We start from the raw sequence: 21361 nt of genomic DNA, 5'->3' as shown, positions 1-21361 counted from the left end.
CTTTGGGCACCATTAACCTGTTGGGTCTAGGGGGCAGCATTTGCACGTCTGGATAAAAAAAATGTACCCGATTTAATCTGGTTACTAATCCTACCCAGTAACTAGAATATGCATATACTTATTATATATGGATAGAAAACACTCTAAAGTTTCCAAAACTGTTTGAATGGTGTCTGTGAGTATAACAGAACTCATTTGGCAGGCAAAACCCTGAGACATTTTCTGACAGGAAGTGGATACCTGATGTGTTGTATTGACTTTAAACCTATCCCATTGAAAAACACAGGGGTTTAGGAATATTTTGGCACTTCCTATTGCTTCCACTAGATGTCACCAGCCTTTACAAAGTGTTTTGAGTCTTCTGGAGGGAGATCTGACCGAACAAGAGCCATGGAACGATGATGTCCCATTAGACACCTGGCGCGCGAGTTCATGTTGGGTACCCTCGTTCCAATACGTTATAAAAGAGTATGCATTCGTCCACCTTGAATATTATTCATGTTCTGGTTAAAAAAGGCCCTAATGATTTATGCTATACAACGTTTGACATGTTTGAACGAACGGAAATATATTTTTTCCCCTCGTTCATGACGAGAAGTCCGGCTGGCTTACATCATGTGCTAACGAGACGGAGATTTTTGGACATAAATGATGAGCTTTTTTGAACAAAACTACATTCGTTATGGACCTGTGATACCTGGAAGTGACATCTGATGAAGAGAATCAAAGGTAATGGATTATTTACATAGTATTTTCGATTTTAGATCTCCCCAACATGACGTCTAGTCTGTATCGCAACGCGTATTTTTCTGGGCGCAGTGCTCAGATTATTGCAAAGTGTGATTTCCCAGTAAGGTTATTTTTAAATCTGGCAAGTTGATTGCGTTCAAGAGATGTAAATCTATAATTCTTTAAATGACAATATAATATTTTACCAATGTTTTCTAATTTTAATTATTTAATTTGTTACGCTGACTTGACTGCCGGTTATTGGAGGGAAACGATTTCCTCAACATCAATGCCATAGTAAAACGCTGTTTTTGGATATAAATATGAACTTGATAGAACTAAAAATGCATGCATTGTCTAACATAATGTCCTAGGAGTGTCATCTGATGGAGATTGTAAAAGGTTAGTGCATCATTTTAGCTGGTTTTATGGTTTTGGTGACCCTGTCTTTGACTTGACAAAACATTACACACAACTCTTGTAAATGTACTGTCCTAACATACTCTAAATTTATGCTTTCGCCGTAAAACCTTTTTGAAATCGTAAAACGTGGTTAGATTAAGGAGATGTTTATCTTTCAAATGGTGTAAAATAGTTGTATTTTTGAAAAATTTGAATTTTGACATTTATTTGGATTCAAATTTGCCGCTCTTGAAATGCACCTGCTGTTGATGGAGTGCACCACGGGTGGCACGCTAGCGTCCCACCTAGCCCCAAGAGGTTAAACTGAAGACATGTTTATCAATTAACTCCCTGTAATTATTATCACGCGATCAAACTGATTAATCGTTTAATTGTAATTAACTAGGAGATCGGGGCACCAAGGAAAATATTCAGATTACAAAGTTATAATTTTCCTAATATAACTTTCCTATATTATAACAATATTTATTATATTCTATTATAGTATAGGCCGATTATCTTCTGGTTTAAATGGTGTATTTTACCTCGCGTCCAGTCTCATTCCAAACGTCGTAAATTGTTCTATCTGCACGAACCCAGTCTTTACTAAAGTCATCCATACATCAATTGTCTTAAAATCATTTATTTACTACACTAAGTAATTCACAGAAAGCATACAAACAGTAATTATCGTCACAAAGAATTGGTAGAGGAATGTGCCCTAGTGGGCTAAAACAGGCATGGCTGGTGTCTTGTTAAACAATGGGTTAATCTAGGGCAGCTGAGAAGACCCTACAGAGTTCATTAATATTAACAATTGATATGCTAATCCTTTGCACATGAACGCTCACTCATTCGGGAACAATTGCAATCAATATATATTTACGCTCAGTGTGTCGTCGGGATCCTTGTTGGAGCGTCGTTCTGTTGGAGAGTTTTGTCCGCGTTCTCTCTCTCTCTCTCTCTCTCTCTCTCTCTCTCTCTCTCTCTCTCTCGGTTAGAATGGATCTTTCAAAGCGACATTCATTAATGTCGTCATAGAATAGATGTTTCATCGGTCTTCGCGTTCAATGATATAATTTCTAGCTGCAGACTATTAATTAATATCAAAGACTTGTTCTTATTCTGTCGGTATCAATAGTCTAAAAGTTAACCACGTGGTATAGTTCACTTTCAGTAGATGGATTGGATGGTAAAACCTGTTGGCCAACTCGCAATGGAGTGGAGGCCTGGTCTGTTAGAAAGTAAATCAGGGTGGGGTTTTATAGTGAACATGTCACATGACACCTGGTCCTGTCTGTGTCCCTGGGGGCGTGCCGATGACTGAGTTAAGCTTGGTACAGAAATACAATTCTATCACATTAACATCAGTACATAGCATCTCAATGTATTACAAATAGCTTTATCCTTATTAATACATTCTATACAACCATGTGGATGCAAGTCTCATAGCTGAGGCTATTATATAAACCGTTTTATGGTAATATGGCTATATTGTCTCTTCTGAGTATCACAAAATTGTACCAAGCGGACCAGTTCGTAGCTGGATTCTTCACCAATCTTCCATACCTTCTCCAGAACACAAATGTCACTTGGCTCCCCAATTCTGTGAGTTGGAAGAATTTCCTGTGTCTCTCTATGGGCCATGTGGCAAGAGATTCTCCTCTTAGAGTTTTACAACCCCTTCACACAGGGCCTGGGTGGGGGGAGGTAGGTTGGGAGATGGTGCAAGGGGGAGGGGGTCAACTGTCCTCCCTGTACTCAAAGAGGCCAACGTCATGACAACACAGTGTTGCCTCATATTCCAGATTATGTAATAACCTATAGTTCAATAAAGATGCCATGGAGTTAACCTAACATCCTGACAGAAACCAGATGATTTAATAGACTATAGTTCAATAAAGATCCCATGGAGTTAACCTAACATCCTGACAGAAACCAGATGATTTAATAGACTATAGTTCAATAAAGATCCCATGGAGTTAACCTAACATCATGACAGAAACCAGATGATTTAATAGATTATAGTTCAATAAAGATCCCATGGAGTTAACCTGACATCCTGACAGAAACCAGTACAGAAACACACAGCTTGTTTATTACTCATGGTAGCATGTGATCATCCTGGCACAGTTATAAATGGATCTAATGATCTTGACATAACATGTTTCAATTCAAATTATTACCATCCCAGGAAAACAGCCCAGTAAGGGACCAGCCCAGAGCCTGAGCCAGCTGGGTCTGGACATCCCTGCAGCGCAGAGAGCCATCATGGAGTAGTGAGAAGAGATTCATGGCTCCTGTGAGATATACCTTTTGTCTTCTGTGTTTCTAGACTCTGAAATGTTACAAACAGGTGTAGGAACTTTTGAGGAGAGAAAAATAAGAAACCGTTTTGATTTAACTTCTCACCAGAGAACAACATTGATGTATTGGAATCTGACAGACCAATGCTCTCTTTGGGACAGTGTGGGTTCCGCAGGAAGAAGAGTTGAATGTTGACACTAACCTTTTTTTGACACCGGAACCAAAACACTGACTGGAACCAAAATATTTGTTCCTAACAGAGACTCAATAAAATAGACCATGTATCAGTGAAACACAGTCTCTATTGAAATAGCAGGTGGACAGGAAACCTTTTGCCAGCGTCCATCACTTATTAAGACCAAAGGTTTACAAGCTATCTTATGATGATTTATCACAGAAAATTGTATTACTGTATGGTAATGTCCAGTGATTACAACAATAAGCTTTTTTGGTATAAGCATTTAAGGTAATTAGCGAGCAAAAATATAGCCCCTTTGACTGCATTCAGGTTATTCTACTGGCAGAATATTCCTGTACTGAGAGACCAGAGATGTAGAATCCAGATAGAACCCATTCCATGCAGCCACATGCTGTAGAAATAACCTGATCCCATTTATCACTGTGCAGGAATCTGACTGGACACTACTGGCATGAGCACCAGAGCCAGGGCCAGAGCCACAGACACACACGCACACGCACACACGCACACACGCACGCACGCACTCGCACGCACACGCACACGCACACGCACACCACACACACACACACACACCACACACACACACACACCCACACACGCACACACGCACACGCACACGCACACACGCACACACTGCATAACAACACACACCAAAGATAGCCATTTCGACCACTCTTGATAGCTGTTTGGACCCCTTCGTTCTATGGGTGGAAAAGTGTGTGACTGTGGTGGTCTCAGTGGAAACTCTCTGTTATTCACTGGCGAGTTGAGCCCATAATTCCAGTAGAATAATTATCTTATTAGAGCAGACTGAATCTGGTCACTGTAACTCATGTTCACCTCAAATCATTTATGGTCAATTGGACGGACAATTGGTTCCAGAGAAAGTATAATCTAGGTATTTCATGACTCTAGGTGACTGGCCATGAGGAGGAAGGTGTTGAGTTGGCCAGCAGTCCCAGAACAGCAGAAAACATTTAAAAATCTGGAAGATCAGCACATATTCCTCTCCTCGGGATATCTACCTCAACTGCACTGAGATACTATGAACCAAAACAGGATCCAAAGCAACAAGAAGAGCCAAGACAAATAGAGGATGGGAGGACTGAGAGCAAAACTACAGGAGACCTGGACCTGAGACCTACCAGCTACCTACTGGGACAAACCTGGACCTGAGACCTACCAGCTACCTACTGGGACAAACCTGGACCTGAGACCTACCAGCTACCTACTGGGACAAACCTGGACCTGAGACCTATCAGCTACCTACTGGGACAAACCTGGACCTGAGACCTACCAGCTACCTACTGGGACAAACCTGGACCTGAGACCTACCAGCTACCTACTGGGACAAACCTGGACCTGAGAACAACCAGCTACCTACTGGGACAAACCTGGACCTGAGACCTATCAGCTACCTACTGGGACAAACCCGGACCTGAGACCTATCAGCTACCTACTGGGACAAACCTGGACCTGGGACCTACCAGCTACCTACTGGGACAAACCTGGACCTGAGACCTACCAGCTACCTACTGGGACAAACCTGGACCTGAGACCTACCAGCTACCTACTGGGACAAACCTGGACCTGAGACCTACCAGCTACCTACTGGGACAAACCTGGACCTGAGACCTATCAGCTACCTACTGGGACAAACCTGGACCTGGGACCTACCAGCTACCTACTGGGACAAACCTGGACCTGAGAACAACCAGCTACCTACTGGGACAAACCTGGACCTGAGAACAACCAGCTACCTACTGGGACAAACCTGGACCTGAGACCTATCAGCTACCTACTGGGACAAACCTGGACCTGAGACCTACCAGCTACCTACTGGGACAAACCTGGACCTGAGACATACCAGCTACCTACTGGGACAAACCTGGACCTGAGACCTACCAGCTACCTACTGGGACAAACCTGGACCTGAGACCTATCAGCTACATACTGGGACAAACCTGGACCTGAGACCTACCAGCTACCTACTGGGACAAACCTGGACCTGAGACCTACCAGCTACCTACTGGGACAAACCTGGACCTGGGACCTACCAGCTACCTACTGGGACAAACCTGGACCTGAGACCTATCAGCTACCTACTGGGACAAACCTGGACCTGAGACCTATCAGCTACCTACTGGGACAAACCTGGACCTGAGACCTACCAGCTACCTACTGGGACAAACCTGGACCTGAGACCTACCAGCTACCTACTGGGACAAACCTGGACCTGAGACCTATCAGCTACCTACTGGGACAAACCTGGACCTGGGACCTACCAGCTACCTACTGGGACAAACCTGGACCTGAGAACAACCAGCTACCTACTGGGACAAACCTGGACCTGAGAACAACCAGCTACCTACTGGGACAAACCTGGACCTGAGACCTATCAGCTACCTACTGGGACAAACCTGGACCTGAGACCTACCAGCTACCTACTGGGACAAACCTGGACCTGAGACATACCAGCTACCTACTGGGACAAACCTGGACCTGAGACCTACCAGCTACCTACTGGGACAAACCTGGACCTGAGACCTATCAGCTACATACTGGGACAAACCTGGACCTGAGACCTACCAGCTACCTACTGGGACAAACCTGGACCTGAGACCTACCAGCTACCTACTGGGACAAACCTGGACCTGGGACCTACCAGCTACCTACTGGGACAAACCTGGACCTGAGACCTATCAGCTACCTACTGGGACAAACCTGGACCTGAGACCTATCAGCTACCTACTGGGACAAACCTGGACCTGAGATCTACCCGCTACCTACTGGGACAAACCTGAGATCAACCAGCTACCTACTGGGACAAACCTGGACCTGACACCTACCAGCTACCTACTGGGACATAGCTGGCCTTGGGTTCTGGAGGTGTCAACTCTGAGGTAATGGATGACTGGATCTCAGAGGTGGACTGCAGCATTTCCAATACAATGCTACACCTGAATCTGATATAAACATGCTTCTGAATACATTAAATACATGAATCCATTGCAGCCCTAGACAGGTGTTGTGGGATTGACAGTGTTAACAATGTGTAATCACTGATTGACAGTGTTAACAGTATGCAACCACTGATTGACAGTGTTAACAATGTGTAACAACTGATTGACAGTGTTAACAATGTGGAATCACTCATTGACAGTGTTAACAGTATGCAACCACTGATTGACAGTGTTAACAATGTGTAACAACTGATTGACAGTGTTAACAGTATGTAACCACTGATTGACAGTGTTAACAACAGAGATAAAGTAGATATGTAAAAACTGTGTGGTTGACTGACTGATTATTGAAGCAGAACAACAGAATACCTCTGAGCAGCTGCTGTGGAGGCCATCTACAGTCACTACAAGCTGTTAGGTCCCCCTCAGGAAACTAAAAAGATTTGGCATGGGTCCTGAGATCCTCATAAGGTTCTACAGCTGCAACATCGAGAGCATCCTGACTGGTTGCATCACTGCCTGGTACGGCAATTGCTCGGCCTCTGACCGTAAGGCACTACAGAGGGTAGAGCGTACGGCCCAGTACATCATTGGGGCTAAGCTGCCTGCCATCCAGGACCTCTACACTAGGCGGTGTCAGAGGAAGGCCCTAAAAATTGTCAAAGACCCCAGCCACCTCAGTCATAAACTGTTCTCTCTACTACCATATGAAAATTTGTACCGGAGTGCCAAGTCTATGAGAAAAAAGCTTCTCAACAGTTTTTACCTGACAAATAAACTTTGATTTGAGGTTAGCACTGCTGCCCCCTGCAGGTGATATGAAGGAAGTGTTACTTCAATTGTACTACTGGAACTGATCACTATCAGTCCTCCAACAGGCCAGGTGGAAGTTCATAGACTTCACATACAGCATCATAATAATTACTTTCATACACTCCTATACTCTCTAGATCTGTATTATTCAGATGAGCTATCTGTTGGGACTGAGTCCAATCTGATAGCCTCTGATAGTTTCATGATTTTGCAGTGGCAGGTGGCCTAGCGTTTAGAGCCAGTAACCGAAAGGTTGCTGGATCGAATCCCCGAGCTGACAAGGTAAAAATCTGTCGTTCTGCCCCTGAACAAGGCAGTTAACCCACTGTTCCCCGGTAGGCCGTAATTGCAAATAAGAATTTGTTCTTAACTGGCTTGTCTAGTTAAATAAAGGTAAAAATAAATACAAATAAGATCATTTCTAGAGGAGACTTTTATTTATGGGCTGGCATATCTAGCCAGGCTCACAGCTTCATAAATGGCACAACACCCACGCACGCACACACACTGGTTTAAGATAGGGACATTTTATAGTTAATACGTTTTATAAGAGATTCACTTTTTCTGCCAAAGTAGATTTTAAAGAGACAAGGTCTTAGAGGTATTCTACTGCGTAGAGAGAGAAATAGAGCACATCCCTGACCATACTGTGATAAAATGAAGCCTTTCCTCCTCCTTACCCTACAGATCCTTAAAGCGCAGGAATTGCTTTTTGTTGTGTCCAGGGGTGGAATTAAAAAAGTTATTCTGGAAACTCAGCACTGTAAAATAAATAACCATGGGAATTCAACTAAAATAATATGCTAAAAATAATATTTTGTGTCTAAATGTGGCTTTGGGATATTGGTTTCAATGCATTCCCTCCATTTCCACCCCTGGTTGTGTCTAAAGTTTGCTGTTGTTTTCACTTCATTCTTTTTCATTGAATTTAGTCTACCATAGACACACTCATTGGCTAAAACACACAACATGCTCACAACATTCTCACAATGCTGTATTTTGATGTCATTCCACAGCCTCATCACATGGCTGTTGTGGATCAAAGTGGGGTCTGTTCCCTGAACATCTCTTCTTCCTGTAACACTTGGGTAAAGTTGCCCTGAGCAGACGCTGATCTTGGGTCAGTTTGGCATTTCCCCCACTAATGGTTAAGGTTGGGATTGGGGAGGGTAAGCTGTTCCTAGATCTGTACCTAAGGGAAACTTCACCCTGGAGTGTAACAGTCATTGAGGCGTGATCTGATTACTTCTTAATCGCCTGCACTGTGACTCTCACATGAGGCTGCTAGAATCCCTGGGAGCCCTGGGCTGTATTCATTAGGAACCAAACAAAAGCAATGGGTCGAAACAGGGAGGGATCTACATGAATTTGACCAATAAGAAACTCTCGTTCCGTTGCAAGTCGTTTTGTTACAGTGTAGACTAATGAATACACACTTCTGGCTGCTGGAGCCCTGAGCTAACTACCCACCCACCACACCACACTGCATAGAGCTGTACTGACCTGGCTTCCACCACCTCAACTCTCTCCCTTTCCTCTCAGACTGTCTCCTCATCCTCTCCTCTAGTCTCTTAAACTGACTGGAAGACAGGGGGAGAATCGCCTCTCACACATTGATTAGCTGAGGACAAGGGGAGAATCGTCCATCACACATTGATTAGTTGAGAGGACAGTGGAAGAATAGTTTCTGAGAGGACAGGAGAATAATATTTTCTGAGAGGACAAGGGAAGAATAGTTTCTGAGAGGACAGAGGGAGAACCGTTTCCTGGCAGCTAGGAAGATGAGGAGGTTTCAGTCCATGAGATGGTTTCATTTTTCCTGGTTGAGGAGAGAGACCGCACAGACTGAGACCAGCCCACTCATACCAAAGGTACAGTAACTGTATGTCTGTCTGACAACCTGTATACTGTTAGTTATGTACTCACTGTACATCATGTTGAATAGAGTTTACAATCCCTTCAATGTTGCAAGCATAGAAAAATAATTGATAAAAAGGACTTGCAACCTTTAACCCTGTCAGTTTCACTGGTAAAGTCATGTGTAAACTCCAATGGCTACCAGTCCACCCATTATCTCATTCTAGACTTGAATGGGGAGACCCGTTCTATAGATTCTAATTCTATAGTTGCAAGTAGGCTAGACCTGAAGACAATGACCACTATAGACTGAACTTGATGAGTTGTTTTTGTCTCAGTGAAATCTCATTGTGTATTGTTTGTCCTGTTTCCTCTTTGAAGACAGACACATATAGAGAGTTGTCAGGAGTTCTTCAGGGGACTGAGGATATCAGCACAGAAGAACAGGGTCCAGAACCAGGACCAAATGATGGACCAGGGAACCAGGGTAGAACCAGGGAGGTAGAACCCAGAGCCAGTAGCAGGCCTTTCTCCCTGAGAGACTGCCTTCTCAAGTACCCCTTGTTCTTCAGCAACCTCCTCTTCACAGTGCTAGGCCTGGTTTTCCTGGCCCTGGGACTGTGGGGCCTCATCAACAAGGAATCCTTCGCTCAGGAGAAAATAGGACAGATCAGCACCGACCCCATGCTGGTGTTTGTGATGCTGGGCTTGGTGCTGTCTACCCTCTGCCTGTCAGGCTGTGTGGGGGCTCTGAGAGAGAACTGCTGCCTGCTCCAGGTCTTCTCAGCCACCGTGCTGGTCCTGGTAGCAGCCCAGGTCCTAGCGGCCATCGTGGCCTACAGCCTGCAGGGACAGATAGAGGGATACCTGAGGTCAGGTATGCTGGCTGCCATGGTACGTTACCAGGATGACCTGGACCTGAGGTTCATCACAGATGAGATCCAGATAGGACTGCAGTGCTGCGGGGCCGACAGCTACAGAGACTGGGAGGTCAACATGTGAGTGAGATGTGTCTGACCAGACCATTGACATGATGTCTTGGTCCATTGACTGACACACAGCCTTGTGAAATGATGTCTGTCAATGGGAGTTGTTACTATCATGTTGATAGTTTTGTTAGTTTGAGCAGGTCTCTCTTGTAAAATAGATTTTATCTCAGAGAATAAACTGTATGAACAAAGATTAAATACAATTTATAAAATACAAATCTGTCAAAAATGCTATGTTACATAACTAGGGTTATTGCTTTTATGTCACATAACATTATCCAAGTAGCCAATTTAATTGGTTACTGTCCTTGCTTCTCCCCTTCCATGTCCTGCTCATCCCAGGTACTATAACTGCTCTGCCCCGGGGGTGCTGTCCTGTGGGGTCCCTGCTACCTGCTGTGTGAACCCCCTGGAGAACGGCACGGTGTGGAACTCCCAGTGTGGAGTAGGATCCCAGCAGCTGGATGAATTCTCTGCCCAGAGCGTCATCTTTCTGGGGGGCTGTCTGGGGGGCATGTCCCGCTGGATAGAGCAGCACACAGGCCTGATAGGAGCCGTGGGTATCGTCCTACTGGGGGTTCAGATCATCACTCTGTTCATCACCACACAACTGATGGATAACATCCAGTGCAGTAAAGCTACAAGATAATAACATATAGTGGAGTAAAGCTACAATTTAACATCTGGTTGAGTAAAGCTACAATTTAACATCTGGTGGAGTAAAGCTACAATTTAACATCTGTTGGAGTAAAGCTACAATTTAACATCTGGTTGAGTAAAGCTACAATTTAACATCTGGTGGAGTAAAGCTACAATTTAACATCTGGTTGAGTAAAGCTACAATATAATAACAACTAGTGGAGTAAAGCTACAATTTAACATCTGGTGGAGTAAAGCTACAATATAATAACATATAGTGAAGTTATGCTACAAGATAACATCTAGTGAAGTAAAGCTACAATATAATAATATCTAGTGAAGTAAAGCTACAATATAATAATATCAAGTGGAGTAAAGCTACACGATAACATCTAGTGGAGAAAAGCTACAATATTATAATATCTAGTGAAGTAAAGCTGCAATATAATAATATCTAGTGGAGTAAAGCTACAATATAATAACATCTAGTGGAGTAAAGCTACAATATAACATCTAGTGGAGTATAGATGCAAGATAACATCTAGTGGAGTATAGATGCAAGATAACATCTAGTGGAGTAAAGTTACAATATAATAACATCTAGTGGAGTAAAGTTACAATATAATAACATCTAGTGGAGTAAAGCTACAAGATAACATATAGTGGAGTAAAGCTACAAGATAACATATAGTGGAGTAAAGCTACAAGATAACATCTAGTGGAGTAAAGATACAAGATAACATCTAGTGGAGTAAAGCTATAAAATAACATATAGTGAAATAAAGCTACAATATAATAATATCTAGTGGAGTAAAGCTACAATATAATATCTAGTGGAGTAAAGCTACAAGATAATAACATAGAGTGGAGTATAATGCAAGATAACATATAGTGGAGTAAAGCTAGAAGATAACATATAGTGTAGTAAAGATACAAGATAACATCTAGTGGAATAAAGCTATAAGATAACATATAGTGAAGTAAAGCAACAAGATAACATCTAGTGGAGTAAAGCTACAAGATAACATCTAGTGAAGTAAAGCTACAATATAATAACATCTAGTGAAGTAAAGCTACAAGATAACATCTAGTGAAGTAAAGCTACAATATAATAACATCTAGTGAAGTAAAGCTACAAGATAACATCTATTGAAGTAAAGCTACAATATAATAATATCTAGTGAAGTAAAGCTACAATATAATAATATCTAGTGGAGTAAAGCTACACGATAACATCTAGTGGAGTAAAGCTACAATATAATACTATCTAGTGGAGTAAAGATACAAAATAACATCTAGTGGAGTAAAGATACAAGATAATATTTAGTGAAGTAAAGCAACAAGATAACACATAGTGGAGTAAAGCTACCAGAAAACCTATAGTGAAGTAAAGCTACAAGATAATAACATATAGTGGAGTAAAGCTACAAGATAATAACATATAGTGGAGTAAAGCTACAAGAAAACCTTTAGTGAAGTAAAGCTACCAGATAATAACATATAGTGAAATAAAGCTACAAGATAATAACATATAGTGGAGTAAAGCTACAAGATAATAACATATAGTGGAGTAAAGATACAAGATAATAACATATAGTGAAGTAAAGCAACAAGATAACATTTAGTGGAGTAAAGCTACAATAAAACCTTTAGTGAAGTAAAGCTACAAGATAATAACATATAGTGGAGTAAAGCTACAAGATAATAACATATAGTGGAGTAAAGCTACCAGATAACATCCATAATGCTAGCTGGACTCTTGTTATCACTATGTACTGATGGACAAAAACTGTAACCATGGAAATGTATTATGACTATTACACAGTAAATGTCCTGGCTAGTGTGTTAGTGGAACCATATAATGTATTCGCTAGTGTGTTAGTGAAACACTACAATGTACTGGATAGTGTGTTAGTGGAACACTACAATGTACTGGCTAGTGTGTTAGTGGAACACTACAATGTATTGGCTACTGTGGGTGTTGTAATAGTGCAACAGAGCAGTGTTCAGTTAGGATTCAGTTAAGATACAGTTAGGATTCAGTTAGAATTCAGCAAGGAATTTGTTAAAGGAATTTTGTATCCTAATGATAATAATTAACAATCATTAAGCCTTGACTAATCCCCAGGGGTTGTAAGACACTGGGTTTAAATAATTAGGCAAGGACTCAGCTTTCTGCAAAAGGTTATTCGGCTTTATTCAGAGAACGTTCTGAGTTCCCAATAACAAAGACCTTTATTTTATAGTTCCCTCCTTACATCCACACACAAACAGTAGATAACCTACGCACATACATACACACAAATATTAGATGTATGTTTCACTCCCCGGATTTCTCACAACCGTTAATCACTATCCAGCGCTGCCCGTTCCTTTCCCCCGAGATTAGAGAAACCTTGGAGATACCTCCCGGTTTTCTCCAAAGTCTCTCCAAGTTTCTAAGTCGGGTAAAACAGAGGTCTACTGTTTTCTTATCTCCCTGCTACTAAAACACACACACATTTTGTCCCGGGCCTCTACTAGACCTTATGGGACTAGCCATTCAGTACCTTAATTATTCATTATCCATGCTACATAACTACTAATTAATAATGGATTATTGATTCATTTACATTTATTAGATAATTCTCTTATCAGAATTCAACATGAAGTTCCATCGGGGACTACGTTGGAAACAAGTTGAATCTATTTAACATGTGAGTCCCTTGTATTTTTGTAAAAGACAGGAAGCTGTAATAGTCTAGAATGTGTCTGCCAACAGAGAGATCTTACCAGTACCAAGACCATCCATCCCTGGAATATCATCTCCAAACCTGAGGAAAACAATCAACATCACTTTGTTATTATAGAAGATTATTAGGACAATCATATTATCAACTGTAAACTATCTAAATGGTGTCACTGTTGAGGTTGTATGGCTGAACATGAATTGTATCACACTGTATGTTCTAATCATTATTCAAATAATAATGTATTCACCAGTGGTGGCTAGTGGGCAAAGATATCAGAGGATCAGCTCTTTGTAGTGCATTACATTTCAGCCATTAGAATAAGCCTGTACTCCTATATCTTCACCGACCAGCCTCCTCTGTTCTCTACCCACAAAAGCATTGAGTACCACTGAATTACCTTATCAAATGAATAGTGCTGGAGTCAGGTGTAGTGGTAACACTGCTGACTAGAATAGTGCTGGAGTCAGGTCTAGTGGTAACACTGCTGACTAGAATAGTGCTGGAGTCAGGTGTAGTGGTAACACTGCTGACTAGAATAGTGGTGGAGTCAGGTGTAGTGGTAACACTGCTGACTAGAATAGTGCTGGAGTCAGGTCTAGTGGTAACACTGCTGACTAGAATAGTGCTGGAGTCAGGTCTGGTGGTAACACTGCTGACTAGAATAGTGGTGGAGTCAGGTCTAGTGGTAACACTGCTGACTAGAATAGTGGTGGAGTCAGATCTAGTGGTAACACTGCTGACTAAAATAGTGGTGGAGTCGGGTCTAGTGGTAACACTGCTGACTAGAATAGTGCTGGAGTCGGGTCTAGTGGTAACACTGCTGACTAGAATAGTGCAGGAGTCAGGTCTAGTGGTAACACTGCTGACTAGAATAGTGCTGGAGTCAGGTCTAGTGGTAACACTGCTGACTAGAATAGTGCTGGAGTCAGGTCTAGTGGTAACACTGCCGACTAGAATAGTGCTGGAGTCAGGTCTAGTGGTAACACTGCTGACTAGAATAGTGGTGGAGTCAGGTCTAGTGGTAACACTGCTGACTAGAATAGTGCTGGAGTCAGGTCTAGAGGTAACACTGCTGACTAGAATAGTGCTGGAGTCAGATCTAGTGGTAACAGAGCTGACTAGAATAGTGCTGGAGTCGGGTCTAGTGGTAACACTGCTGACTAGAATAGTGCTGGAGTCAGGTCTAGTGGTAACACTGCTGACTAGAATAGTGGTGGAGTCAGATGTAGTGGAAACACTGCTGACTGAATAGTGCTGGAGTCAGGTGTAGTGGTAACACTGCTGACTCCAGAACACACACAGACCCACTGGAGATGGGTTTACTAATCCTGCCTCAGCCCCTACTCTCTGTCTCCCTCTCTACCTTATCACTGTCACAATAAAATATAAACAATACAATATAATATATATATATATATATATATATGTAAAAAATATAAATAAATCAAATTAGAAATACATTAGGAAATGAAAAGGAATCTTTATTTTAGAACTAAATCAAATGAATAGTGACTCATCCAATGACCCTCCTCTGGGCATGCTTTTAAACTGGAGAGTGTAACTCTGTTTGAACTTGGGGGGCCCCTTGGTTGGGGAGCGAGGACAGATGACTCGGATGGTGCCCAGGTTATTCATGGTTCTGTTGGTCTCTGTGGGGACACTGGGTCGGTCTGTAGACTGTCTGTCTGTGGTGGTTTCTGGTTTGGTCACACTGACGAAATGTAGACGAGAGGAGATGTCAGGTATCTTGCATAGTTTGAATAAATATCTATAGCACTTAATATAATTCATTTGGATGAGATGGGGCATCTCAAGAGATTTCATCTGAAAAATGTCAAATAGATGATGAAATATAATCCCTCTCATAGACCTTTAAACTGTTCTAAACTAGGCATTCCTTATCTCCACTGAATCATATATTAGTGCCACAGACATATGACATGTAGATCTTTCCACAGTCATTATTGGTGGTCCTATGTCCTCCTCTGTTGGACGTTGACAGAATTGCAGCCTCTATTCTGATCACTGATGCAGAATGTGAAACAGCATGACATGATTCTCTCTATATGTTGGACCAATCCTAACTTCCACTTAAGGGGATACTTCAGAATTATGGCAATGAGGCCCTTTATATACTTCCCCAGAGTCAGATGGACTTGTTCATACCATTTGTATGTCTCTGTGTCCAGTTTGAAGGAAGCTAGAGTTAGTTTAGTCAGTCAATGTTAACTAGCGTTTCCCATAGACTTCCAGTCATTGTGCGATCTTCATCTGACTCTGGGGAAGTAGATAAAGGACCTCATTGAGTGTTTACTTAGTCATGGATTGATGTCAATGGGAGACTAAGTGAAGACCAGACCTATACAGTTGTTATTAATGCTGAAATGATACTGAGTCCAACATCTAATGTTAATACTAGAGAACAGTTTAAACCATGTATTCATGGCAGCTTCAAACTCTCTAAACATTGACCTGTCATTCCTGTTAAAATGGAGGCCGGTGTTCTAGTCTCATATACCTGTCACGTTGGTATAAACGGATTGGGAGACAGACGCAGGAATGCGTAATAGTTTTTTTAAATTCCTACCCAAATTACAGCGTGCCATGTACCAAAACAACACAGCACAGGTACTCACACGACCAACGGACATTGTAACAATAATTGACAGCCCAATGGTGAACCAAAGGGCACACTTATACAATTACTAATCATTGGGAAATGGGCACCAGGTGTGCGTAATCAACAGTTCCAGAGGGATCCGTGACAACACCTGGATGCTTCTCTTTCTCTCAGCCTAAGTTCTGTCACTTTCTCTTCCTCCTCTGTGTCTCCAAGGGTCCCTGGTTCCACTCCACATCCCTCCACCCTCCTCTATCTTGGTTCAATAGTTTCCAGATTCCACCTCATTCAGTGCTGTGAAAATGTATGCCTACATTTCCATCATATTAACCACAGGCTCTTCAATGTAAGGCTACGGTCAACTGTTAGGTCATCTCTGGTTGGTCACAATCCTTGTTAAGATAGTAAACCAGGTAAGGATTCTGGGCTCCTCTGTCCTGGTTCAATTTAAACAGTCATTCTCCAGATTCACCCTCATTTAGTGCTGCTAACACTGATGCTCATCAACATGCTCTAATACAAACACTTGTTCTTTAGAATGCTCTTTATTGAATATCCACAATACAGCAAAGCTCTAACTATTCCTCTATTAATCATTAGTAATTCAACTCATTTCACAATAGTAGAGAGGTCTACTCATCATGACAGTATTTCAGATGTTATGTTTTAGAGAACATGATGCTGGTACAGTGAATGCATCAATAGTAACTTGTCATGAGAAACAACCCTCAACAACTATTTGACATTACATTGGTTATTGTCATACTATTCACTGCTGCATTCAGACTTCAGCCCAACATCATCCATGTTGTTAGGATTTTAACTCCCTCTATATTTAACAGAAAAGCAAAGATCAAAACATCACTTAACAGTTCTAATGAAATAACAGCTGAACTCATTCTGAAGCTCTAACAAACTACCAGTTGTATTGATTGTCTGAAACTTTTGTTTTACAGACTACAACTAGTCTTTCTGATCTCTTTCTCAGAGAATGTTGACCCCAACGACACTTTACATGTGAACACCACGTCCTTGTCCCACTCTGCAGTCTGAATGGTCAGATAGCTGCTGATCTTGAAGGTTTTGTCTGGTTGCTGCTCAGCAGGGCTGGTAGAAACATCTTCTGTCACTGATTCACCGTTAGACATCCAGCTGACATCTGCTAACCCCTTGGACCTCTGAGACAGGTTACTAGCCAGACACACCAGTGTTGCTCTGCTGGACTTCAGGTCTTCAGTGGATGGAGGGAACAGGGTCACAGCAGGTGTAGCAATATCTCCATCTAGTTTAGGAAATAGTAAATGGACAGAATGAGAACAAAACACAATTGATAACAGTTTAGATTTCAGTACAGGTTGATATCATTACCAATACACCCTGCATTAAGAGGAAACTGATGTAGCAATAAATAGAGAACTGCTGTTCATTATGTTCACAATGACATTGATAGAAGTAATCATACAGTGTTAAAATGTTATTTTCCATGGAGCAGAGAGACAGAGACATGTCTGGAAACATTATTTACAATTTTACATCACAGTCCTGGAAGACTAAAATACTAAAAGCGGAACGAAATCTACACATTGTTAAAATAAATGTGATTTTTTTTTTATGTATATACTGACAATTTGAGCTGGATAAAACCCTTTGAAATGAAATATCTCCTTTACATTGAGTTATATAGACAACAGAAACACAAGATATGAATGATAAATCATGAACATAGCAGACCAACCAGAAGCATTATCACTGTCATCAAACTGTTTCTGGGCTTTAAAGTTTTTTAAATAATTTACAAACAGACAGGATTAAAGAAGGTGCAAAATATTAAATCAGCAAATATAAATTAAATGTTATGAAATGAAACAATATCTGACCAACACTATAGTAGAAACAAAACATATTCTGTAGTTTAAAACATTAGAAGGGAACTCACCAGTAACTATGAGCTTGGTTCCTTGTCCGAATACCACAGTGATTCAGTTTGTATACACAGCAGTACAAAAACCTCCTCACTCTCTCTACTGAGAGGACAGGAACTGAATCATCCCATTCAGACAGAGCTTCACTCTCTCTACTGAGAGGTCAGGAACTGAACCATCCCATTCAGACAGAGCTTCACTCTCACTACTGAGAGGACAGGAACTGAACCATCCCATTCAGACAGAGCTTCACTCTCACTACTGAGAGGACAGGAACTGAAACATCCCATTCAGACAGAGCTTCACTCTCTCTACTGAGAGGACAGGAACTGAAACATCCCATTCAGACAGAGCTTCACTCTCACTACTGAGAGGACAGGAACTGAACCATCCCATTCAGACAGAGCTTCACTCTCTCTACTGAAAGGACAGACAGGAACTGAACCATCCCATTCAGACAGAGCTTCACTCTCTCTACTGAGAGGACAGGAACTGAAACATCCCATTCAGACAGAGCTTCACTCTCACTACTGAGAGGACAGACAGGAACTGAAACATCCCATTCAGACAGAGATTCACTCTCTCTACTGAGAGGACAAGAACTGAAACATCCCATTCATACAGAGCTTCACTCTCTCTACTGAGAGGACAAGAACTGAAACATCCCATTCATACAGAGCTTCACTCTCTCTACTGAGAGGACAGGAACTGAACCATCCCATTCAGACAGAGCTTCACTCTCTCTACTGAGAGGACAGGAACTGAACCATCCCATTCAGACAGAGCTTCACTCTCTCTACTGAGAGGACAGGAACTGAACCATCCCATTCAGACAGAGCTTCACTCTCTCTACTGAGAGGACAGGAACTGAACCATCCCATTCAGACAGAGCTTCACTCTCTCTACAAACATCTCAGGCTTTTCTAGAGTTTTTCTCTATGAAGTAACAGTATCTAGTATAGCATCATATTCTGCTGTTGCTGTCTGGTCATTTTCAATCCATCAGTTAAAGTAATATCCATGTGATGAAGTGTTGACTTGATGATGATGATGATGATGTTCAGATAATGTCTTTGAATGATCCTTTATCTCATTGTAATCAATAATCACTGATTCACTTGAACTGACACGTCTGATTAAAGGCTTGTCCCTCTTTCAGTCAAAAAGGAGAAGTGTTGCAGTCAGAGTTTTTTGTCATGGTGTAAATCACTGTGATACGAACTCTTCAGCAGAATCATCATATGTCTGACAGTAATACACTGCTGAGTCTCCTGCCTCTACCTGTTTAATGATCAACTGATAATCTAAGTCTGAGGTGGATTCAGAATTGAACCGACTAGAGGGGAAACCTGGGCCATAATATTTAGGAACTGTCATCGTCGATAAAGCTCAGAACATACTGAGGAACCCCACCAGGAACCTGTTTGTACCAATGGACATAGTTTCCATCAAATCTGCCAATGTTACAGTCCATAGTGACCTCCTCTCCTGTGGTCTTGGTCTGGACAGAGGGCTTCTGGGTCAACACTATTACACCATGAACACCTGTTGACACAACACAATCACCATGAGACATATATATGTAAATATAAAGGTAAAAATAGAAACTTTAATGAAAACATACATGTTAGAGCAGTGATGAGAGTGCAGAGTGTCCCCAGCATGTTGTCAGTGTGTGGTGTGAACGGCCCTTACTGTCCAGCTGAGAGATGAGCAGGGTTGGAGTGTGAGGAGAGGAGAGGCTGCAGAACCCACCTATAAGGAGACAGACAGGGAGGAGCAGAGGGAGGGGCCTCTACATCTCAGCCTATCAGCTTCTGAGAAGATGGACTTCTGATACATTTCAATTACAGTTACTATTAAGCCATCAAAAATGTGAAATATTTGAGAGAAGACTATTTCATAAACATATTGGATTTGTTTTGTTGCATTGTAAAGAGCAGTATTCTGTTTCTGCTCAGTTATGTTAGTTTGTTTATATCAGCATGTCATAATATGTATAATAATAACATTCTAATAATATTATCTGGATGGTGGGGTTCTGAACTAACAGTATATCACTAAATGACTGTTGATGTAATATGTCTCTACTGTAAACCAGGGGACTGACTATCATGGAGGTTATCTGATACATGGAGTCTTCTGTTAGGACGGAACCATCTGGAATATCACTTTATCATTCATGGTTTGTGACAACTAGGTGTAATTGTTAATGACAACATTCTACTAAATGTGTGAAGGGTTTTGTGTAAAACACAAGCATGGCCTGTTCTCATACTGCAGACACACTGGTTCAGGATGACTTGACATTCAGTTAGTGTCTATATTCAGAACATCTGAAAGCAGAAGTGAGTGTATTTGGTGAGGAGGTTTTTGTCATGGTGTATATCACTGTGATACGTATTCTTTAACAGAGGCTTCCCATGTATTACAGTAATACACTGCTGAGTCTGTCTCCTCCACAGTATTAATAATCAAACGATAATCTGATTTAGACTGATGATTAGATGTGAATTTAGGAGAGGAGAAACCAGAACCATATTCTACAGAGCTCCAACCAGTGTGGTACCACCTCAACATGTACTGAGGAACTCCTCCTGGAACCTGTTTATACCAACGAGCAGCACTATTCTCAACAGTCCCCAGGTTACATTCCATAGTGGCCGTCTCTCCTTTCCTCACTGTCACAACAGGAGGCTTCTGTGTCACCACAGTCAAACCACTGACACCTGGGAAATAAGAAGATGACATGTATTAAAGACAAACATACAGTCTCATTTTTAATAAAACAGGAAGTAAAACCTCCAGGAAGTCAGACTCCTTACATGTTAGAGCAGTGATGAGAGTGCAGAGAGTCCCCAGCATGTTGTCAGTGTGTGGTGTGAACGACCCTTACTGTCCAGCTGAGAGATGAGCAGGGTTGGAGTGTGAGGAGAGGAGAGGTTGCAGGAACCACCTATAAGGAGACAGACAGGGAGGAACAGGGGGAGGGGCCTCTACAGTTAACCTATCACCAAGCCAGGGAGGGCCAGAGGGAGGACCCTCCTCCATTATGACTCATCATGTCATTGCTACATTGGCTGGACATACTACAGAGCAAGTCAAAGTGTACAAATATTTCGGTGTGTGGGTTGATGACAAGCTGAGCTTCACTGTGCATGTAGAGAACTTGATAAGGATGCTCAAGCT

The 21361-nt window shown here is 41.8% G+C and overlaps 1 protein-coding gene across 2 annotated transcripts in view; it reads right to left on the bottom strand.

The window, feature by feature from the left end:
* The window catches only part of LOC106606373 (Ig lambda-2 chain C region), a 147058-nt gene extending 125949 nt beyond the window's left edge, over window positions 1-21109 (bottom strand). The window contains exons 1-4 of one of the 2 annotated variants that reach the window (XM_082976082.1): window positions 20998-21109; window positions 20573-20901; window positions 18187-18220; window positions 16777-17532 (exon numbers count right to left, since the gene is read on the bottom strand). In XM_082976082.1, the coding sequence (XP_082832208.1) occupies window positions 17201-17532; window positions 18187-18220; window positions 20573-20901; window positions 20998-21037 (735 nt within the window). In that variant the 5' untranslated portion in view covers window positions 21038-21109 and the 3' untranslated portion in view covers window positions 16777-17200. Of the gene's footprint in view, window positions 1-16776; window positions 17533-18186; window positions 18221-20572; window positions 20902-20997 lie in introns of those variants that run through there. The other variant, XM_045719761.2, reaches the window with a different exon arrangement.
* Window positions 21110-21361: the final 252 nt, after the last annotated feature.

The sequence above is a fragment of the Salmo salar genome, chromosome 06 (genome assembly GCF_965601325.2).
Source record: "Salmo salar chromosome 06, fSalSal1, whole genome shotgun sequence".
NCBI classification, from domain to species: Eukaryota; Metazoa; Chordata; class Actinopteri; order Salmoniformes; family Salmonidae; genus Salmo; species Salmo salar.
The sequence above is the reverse complement of the archived record's forward strand: the minus strand, read 5'-3'. Positions and strand labels throughout refer to the sequence as shown.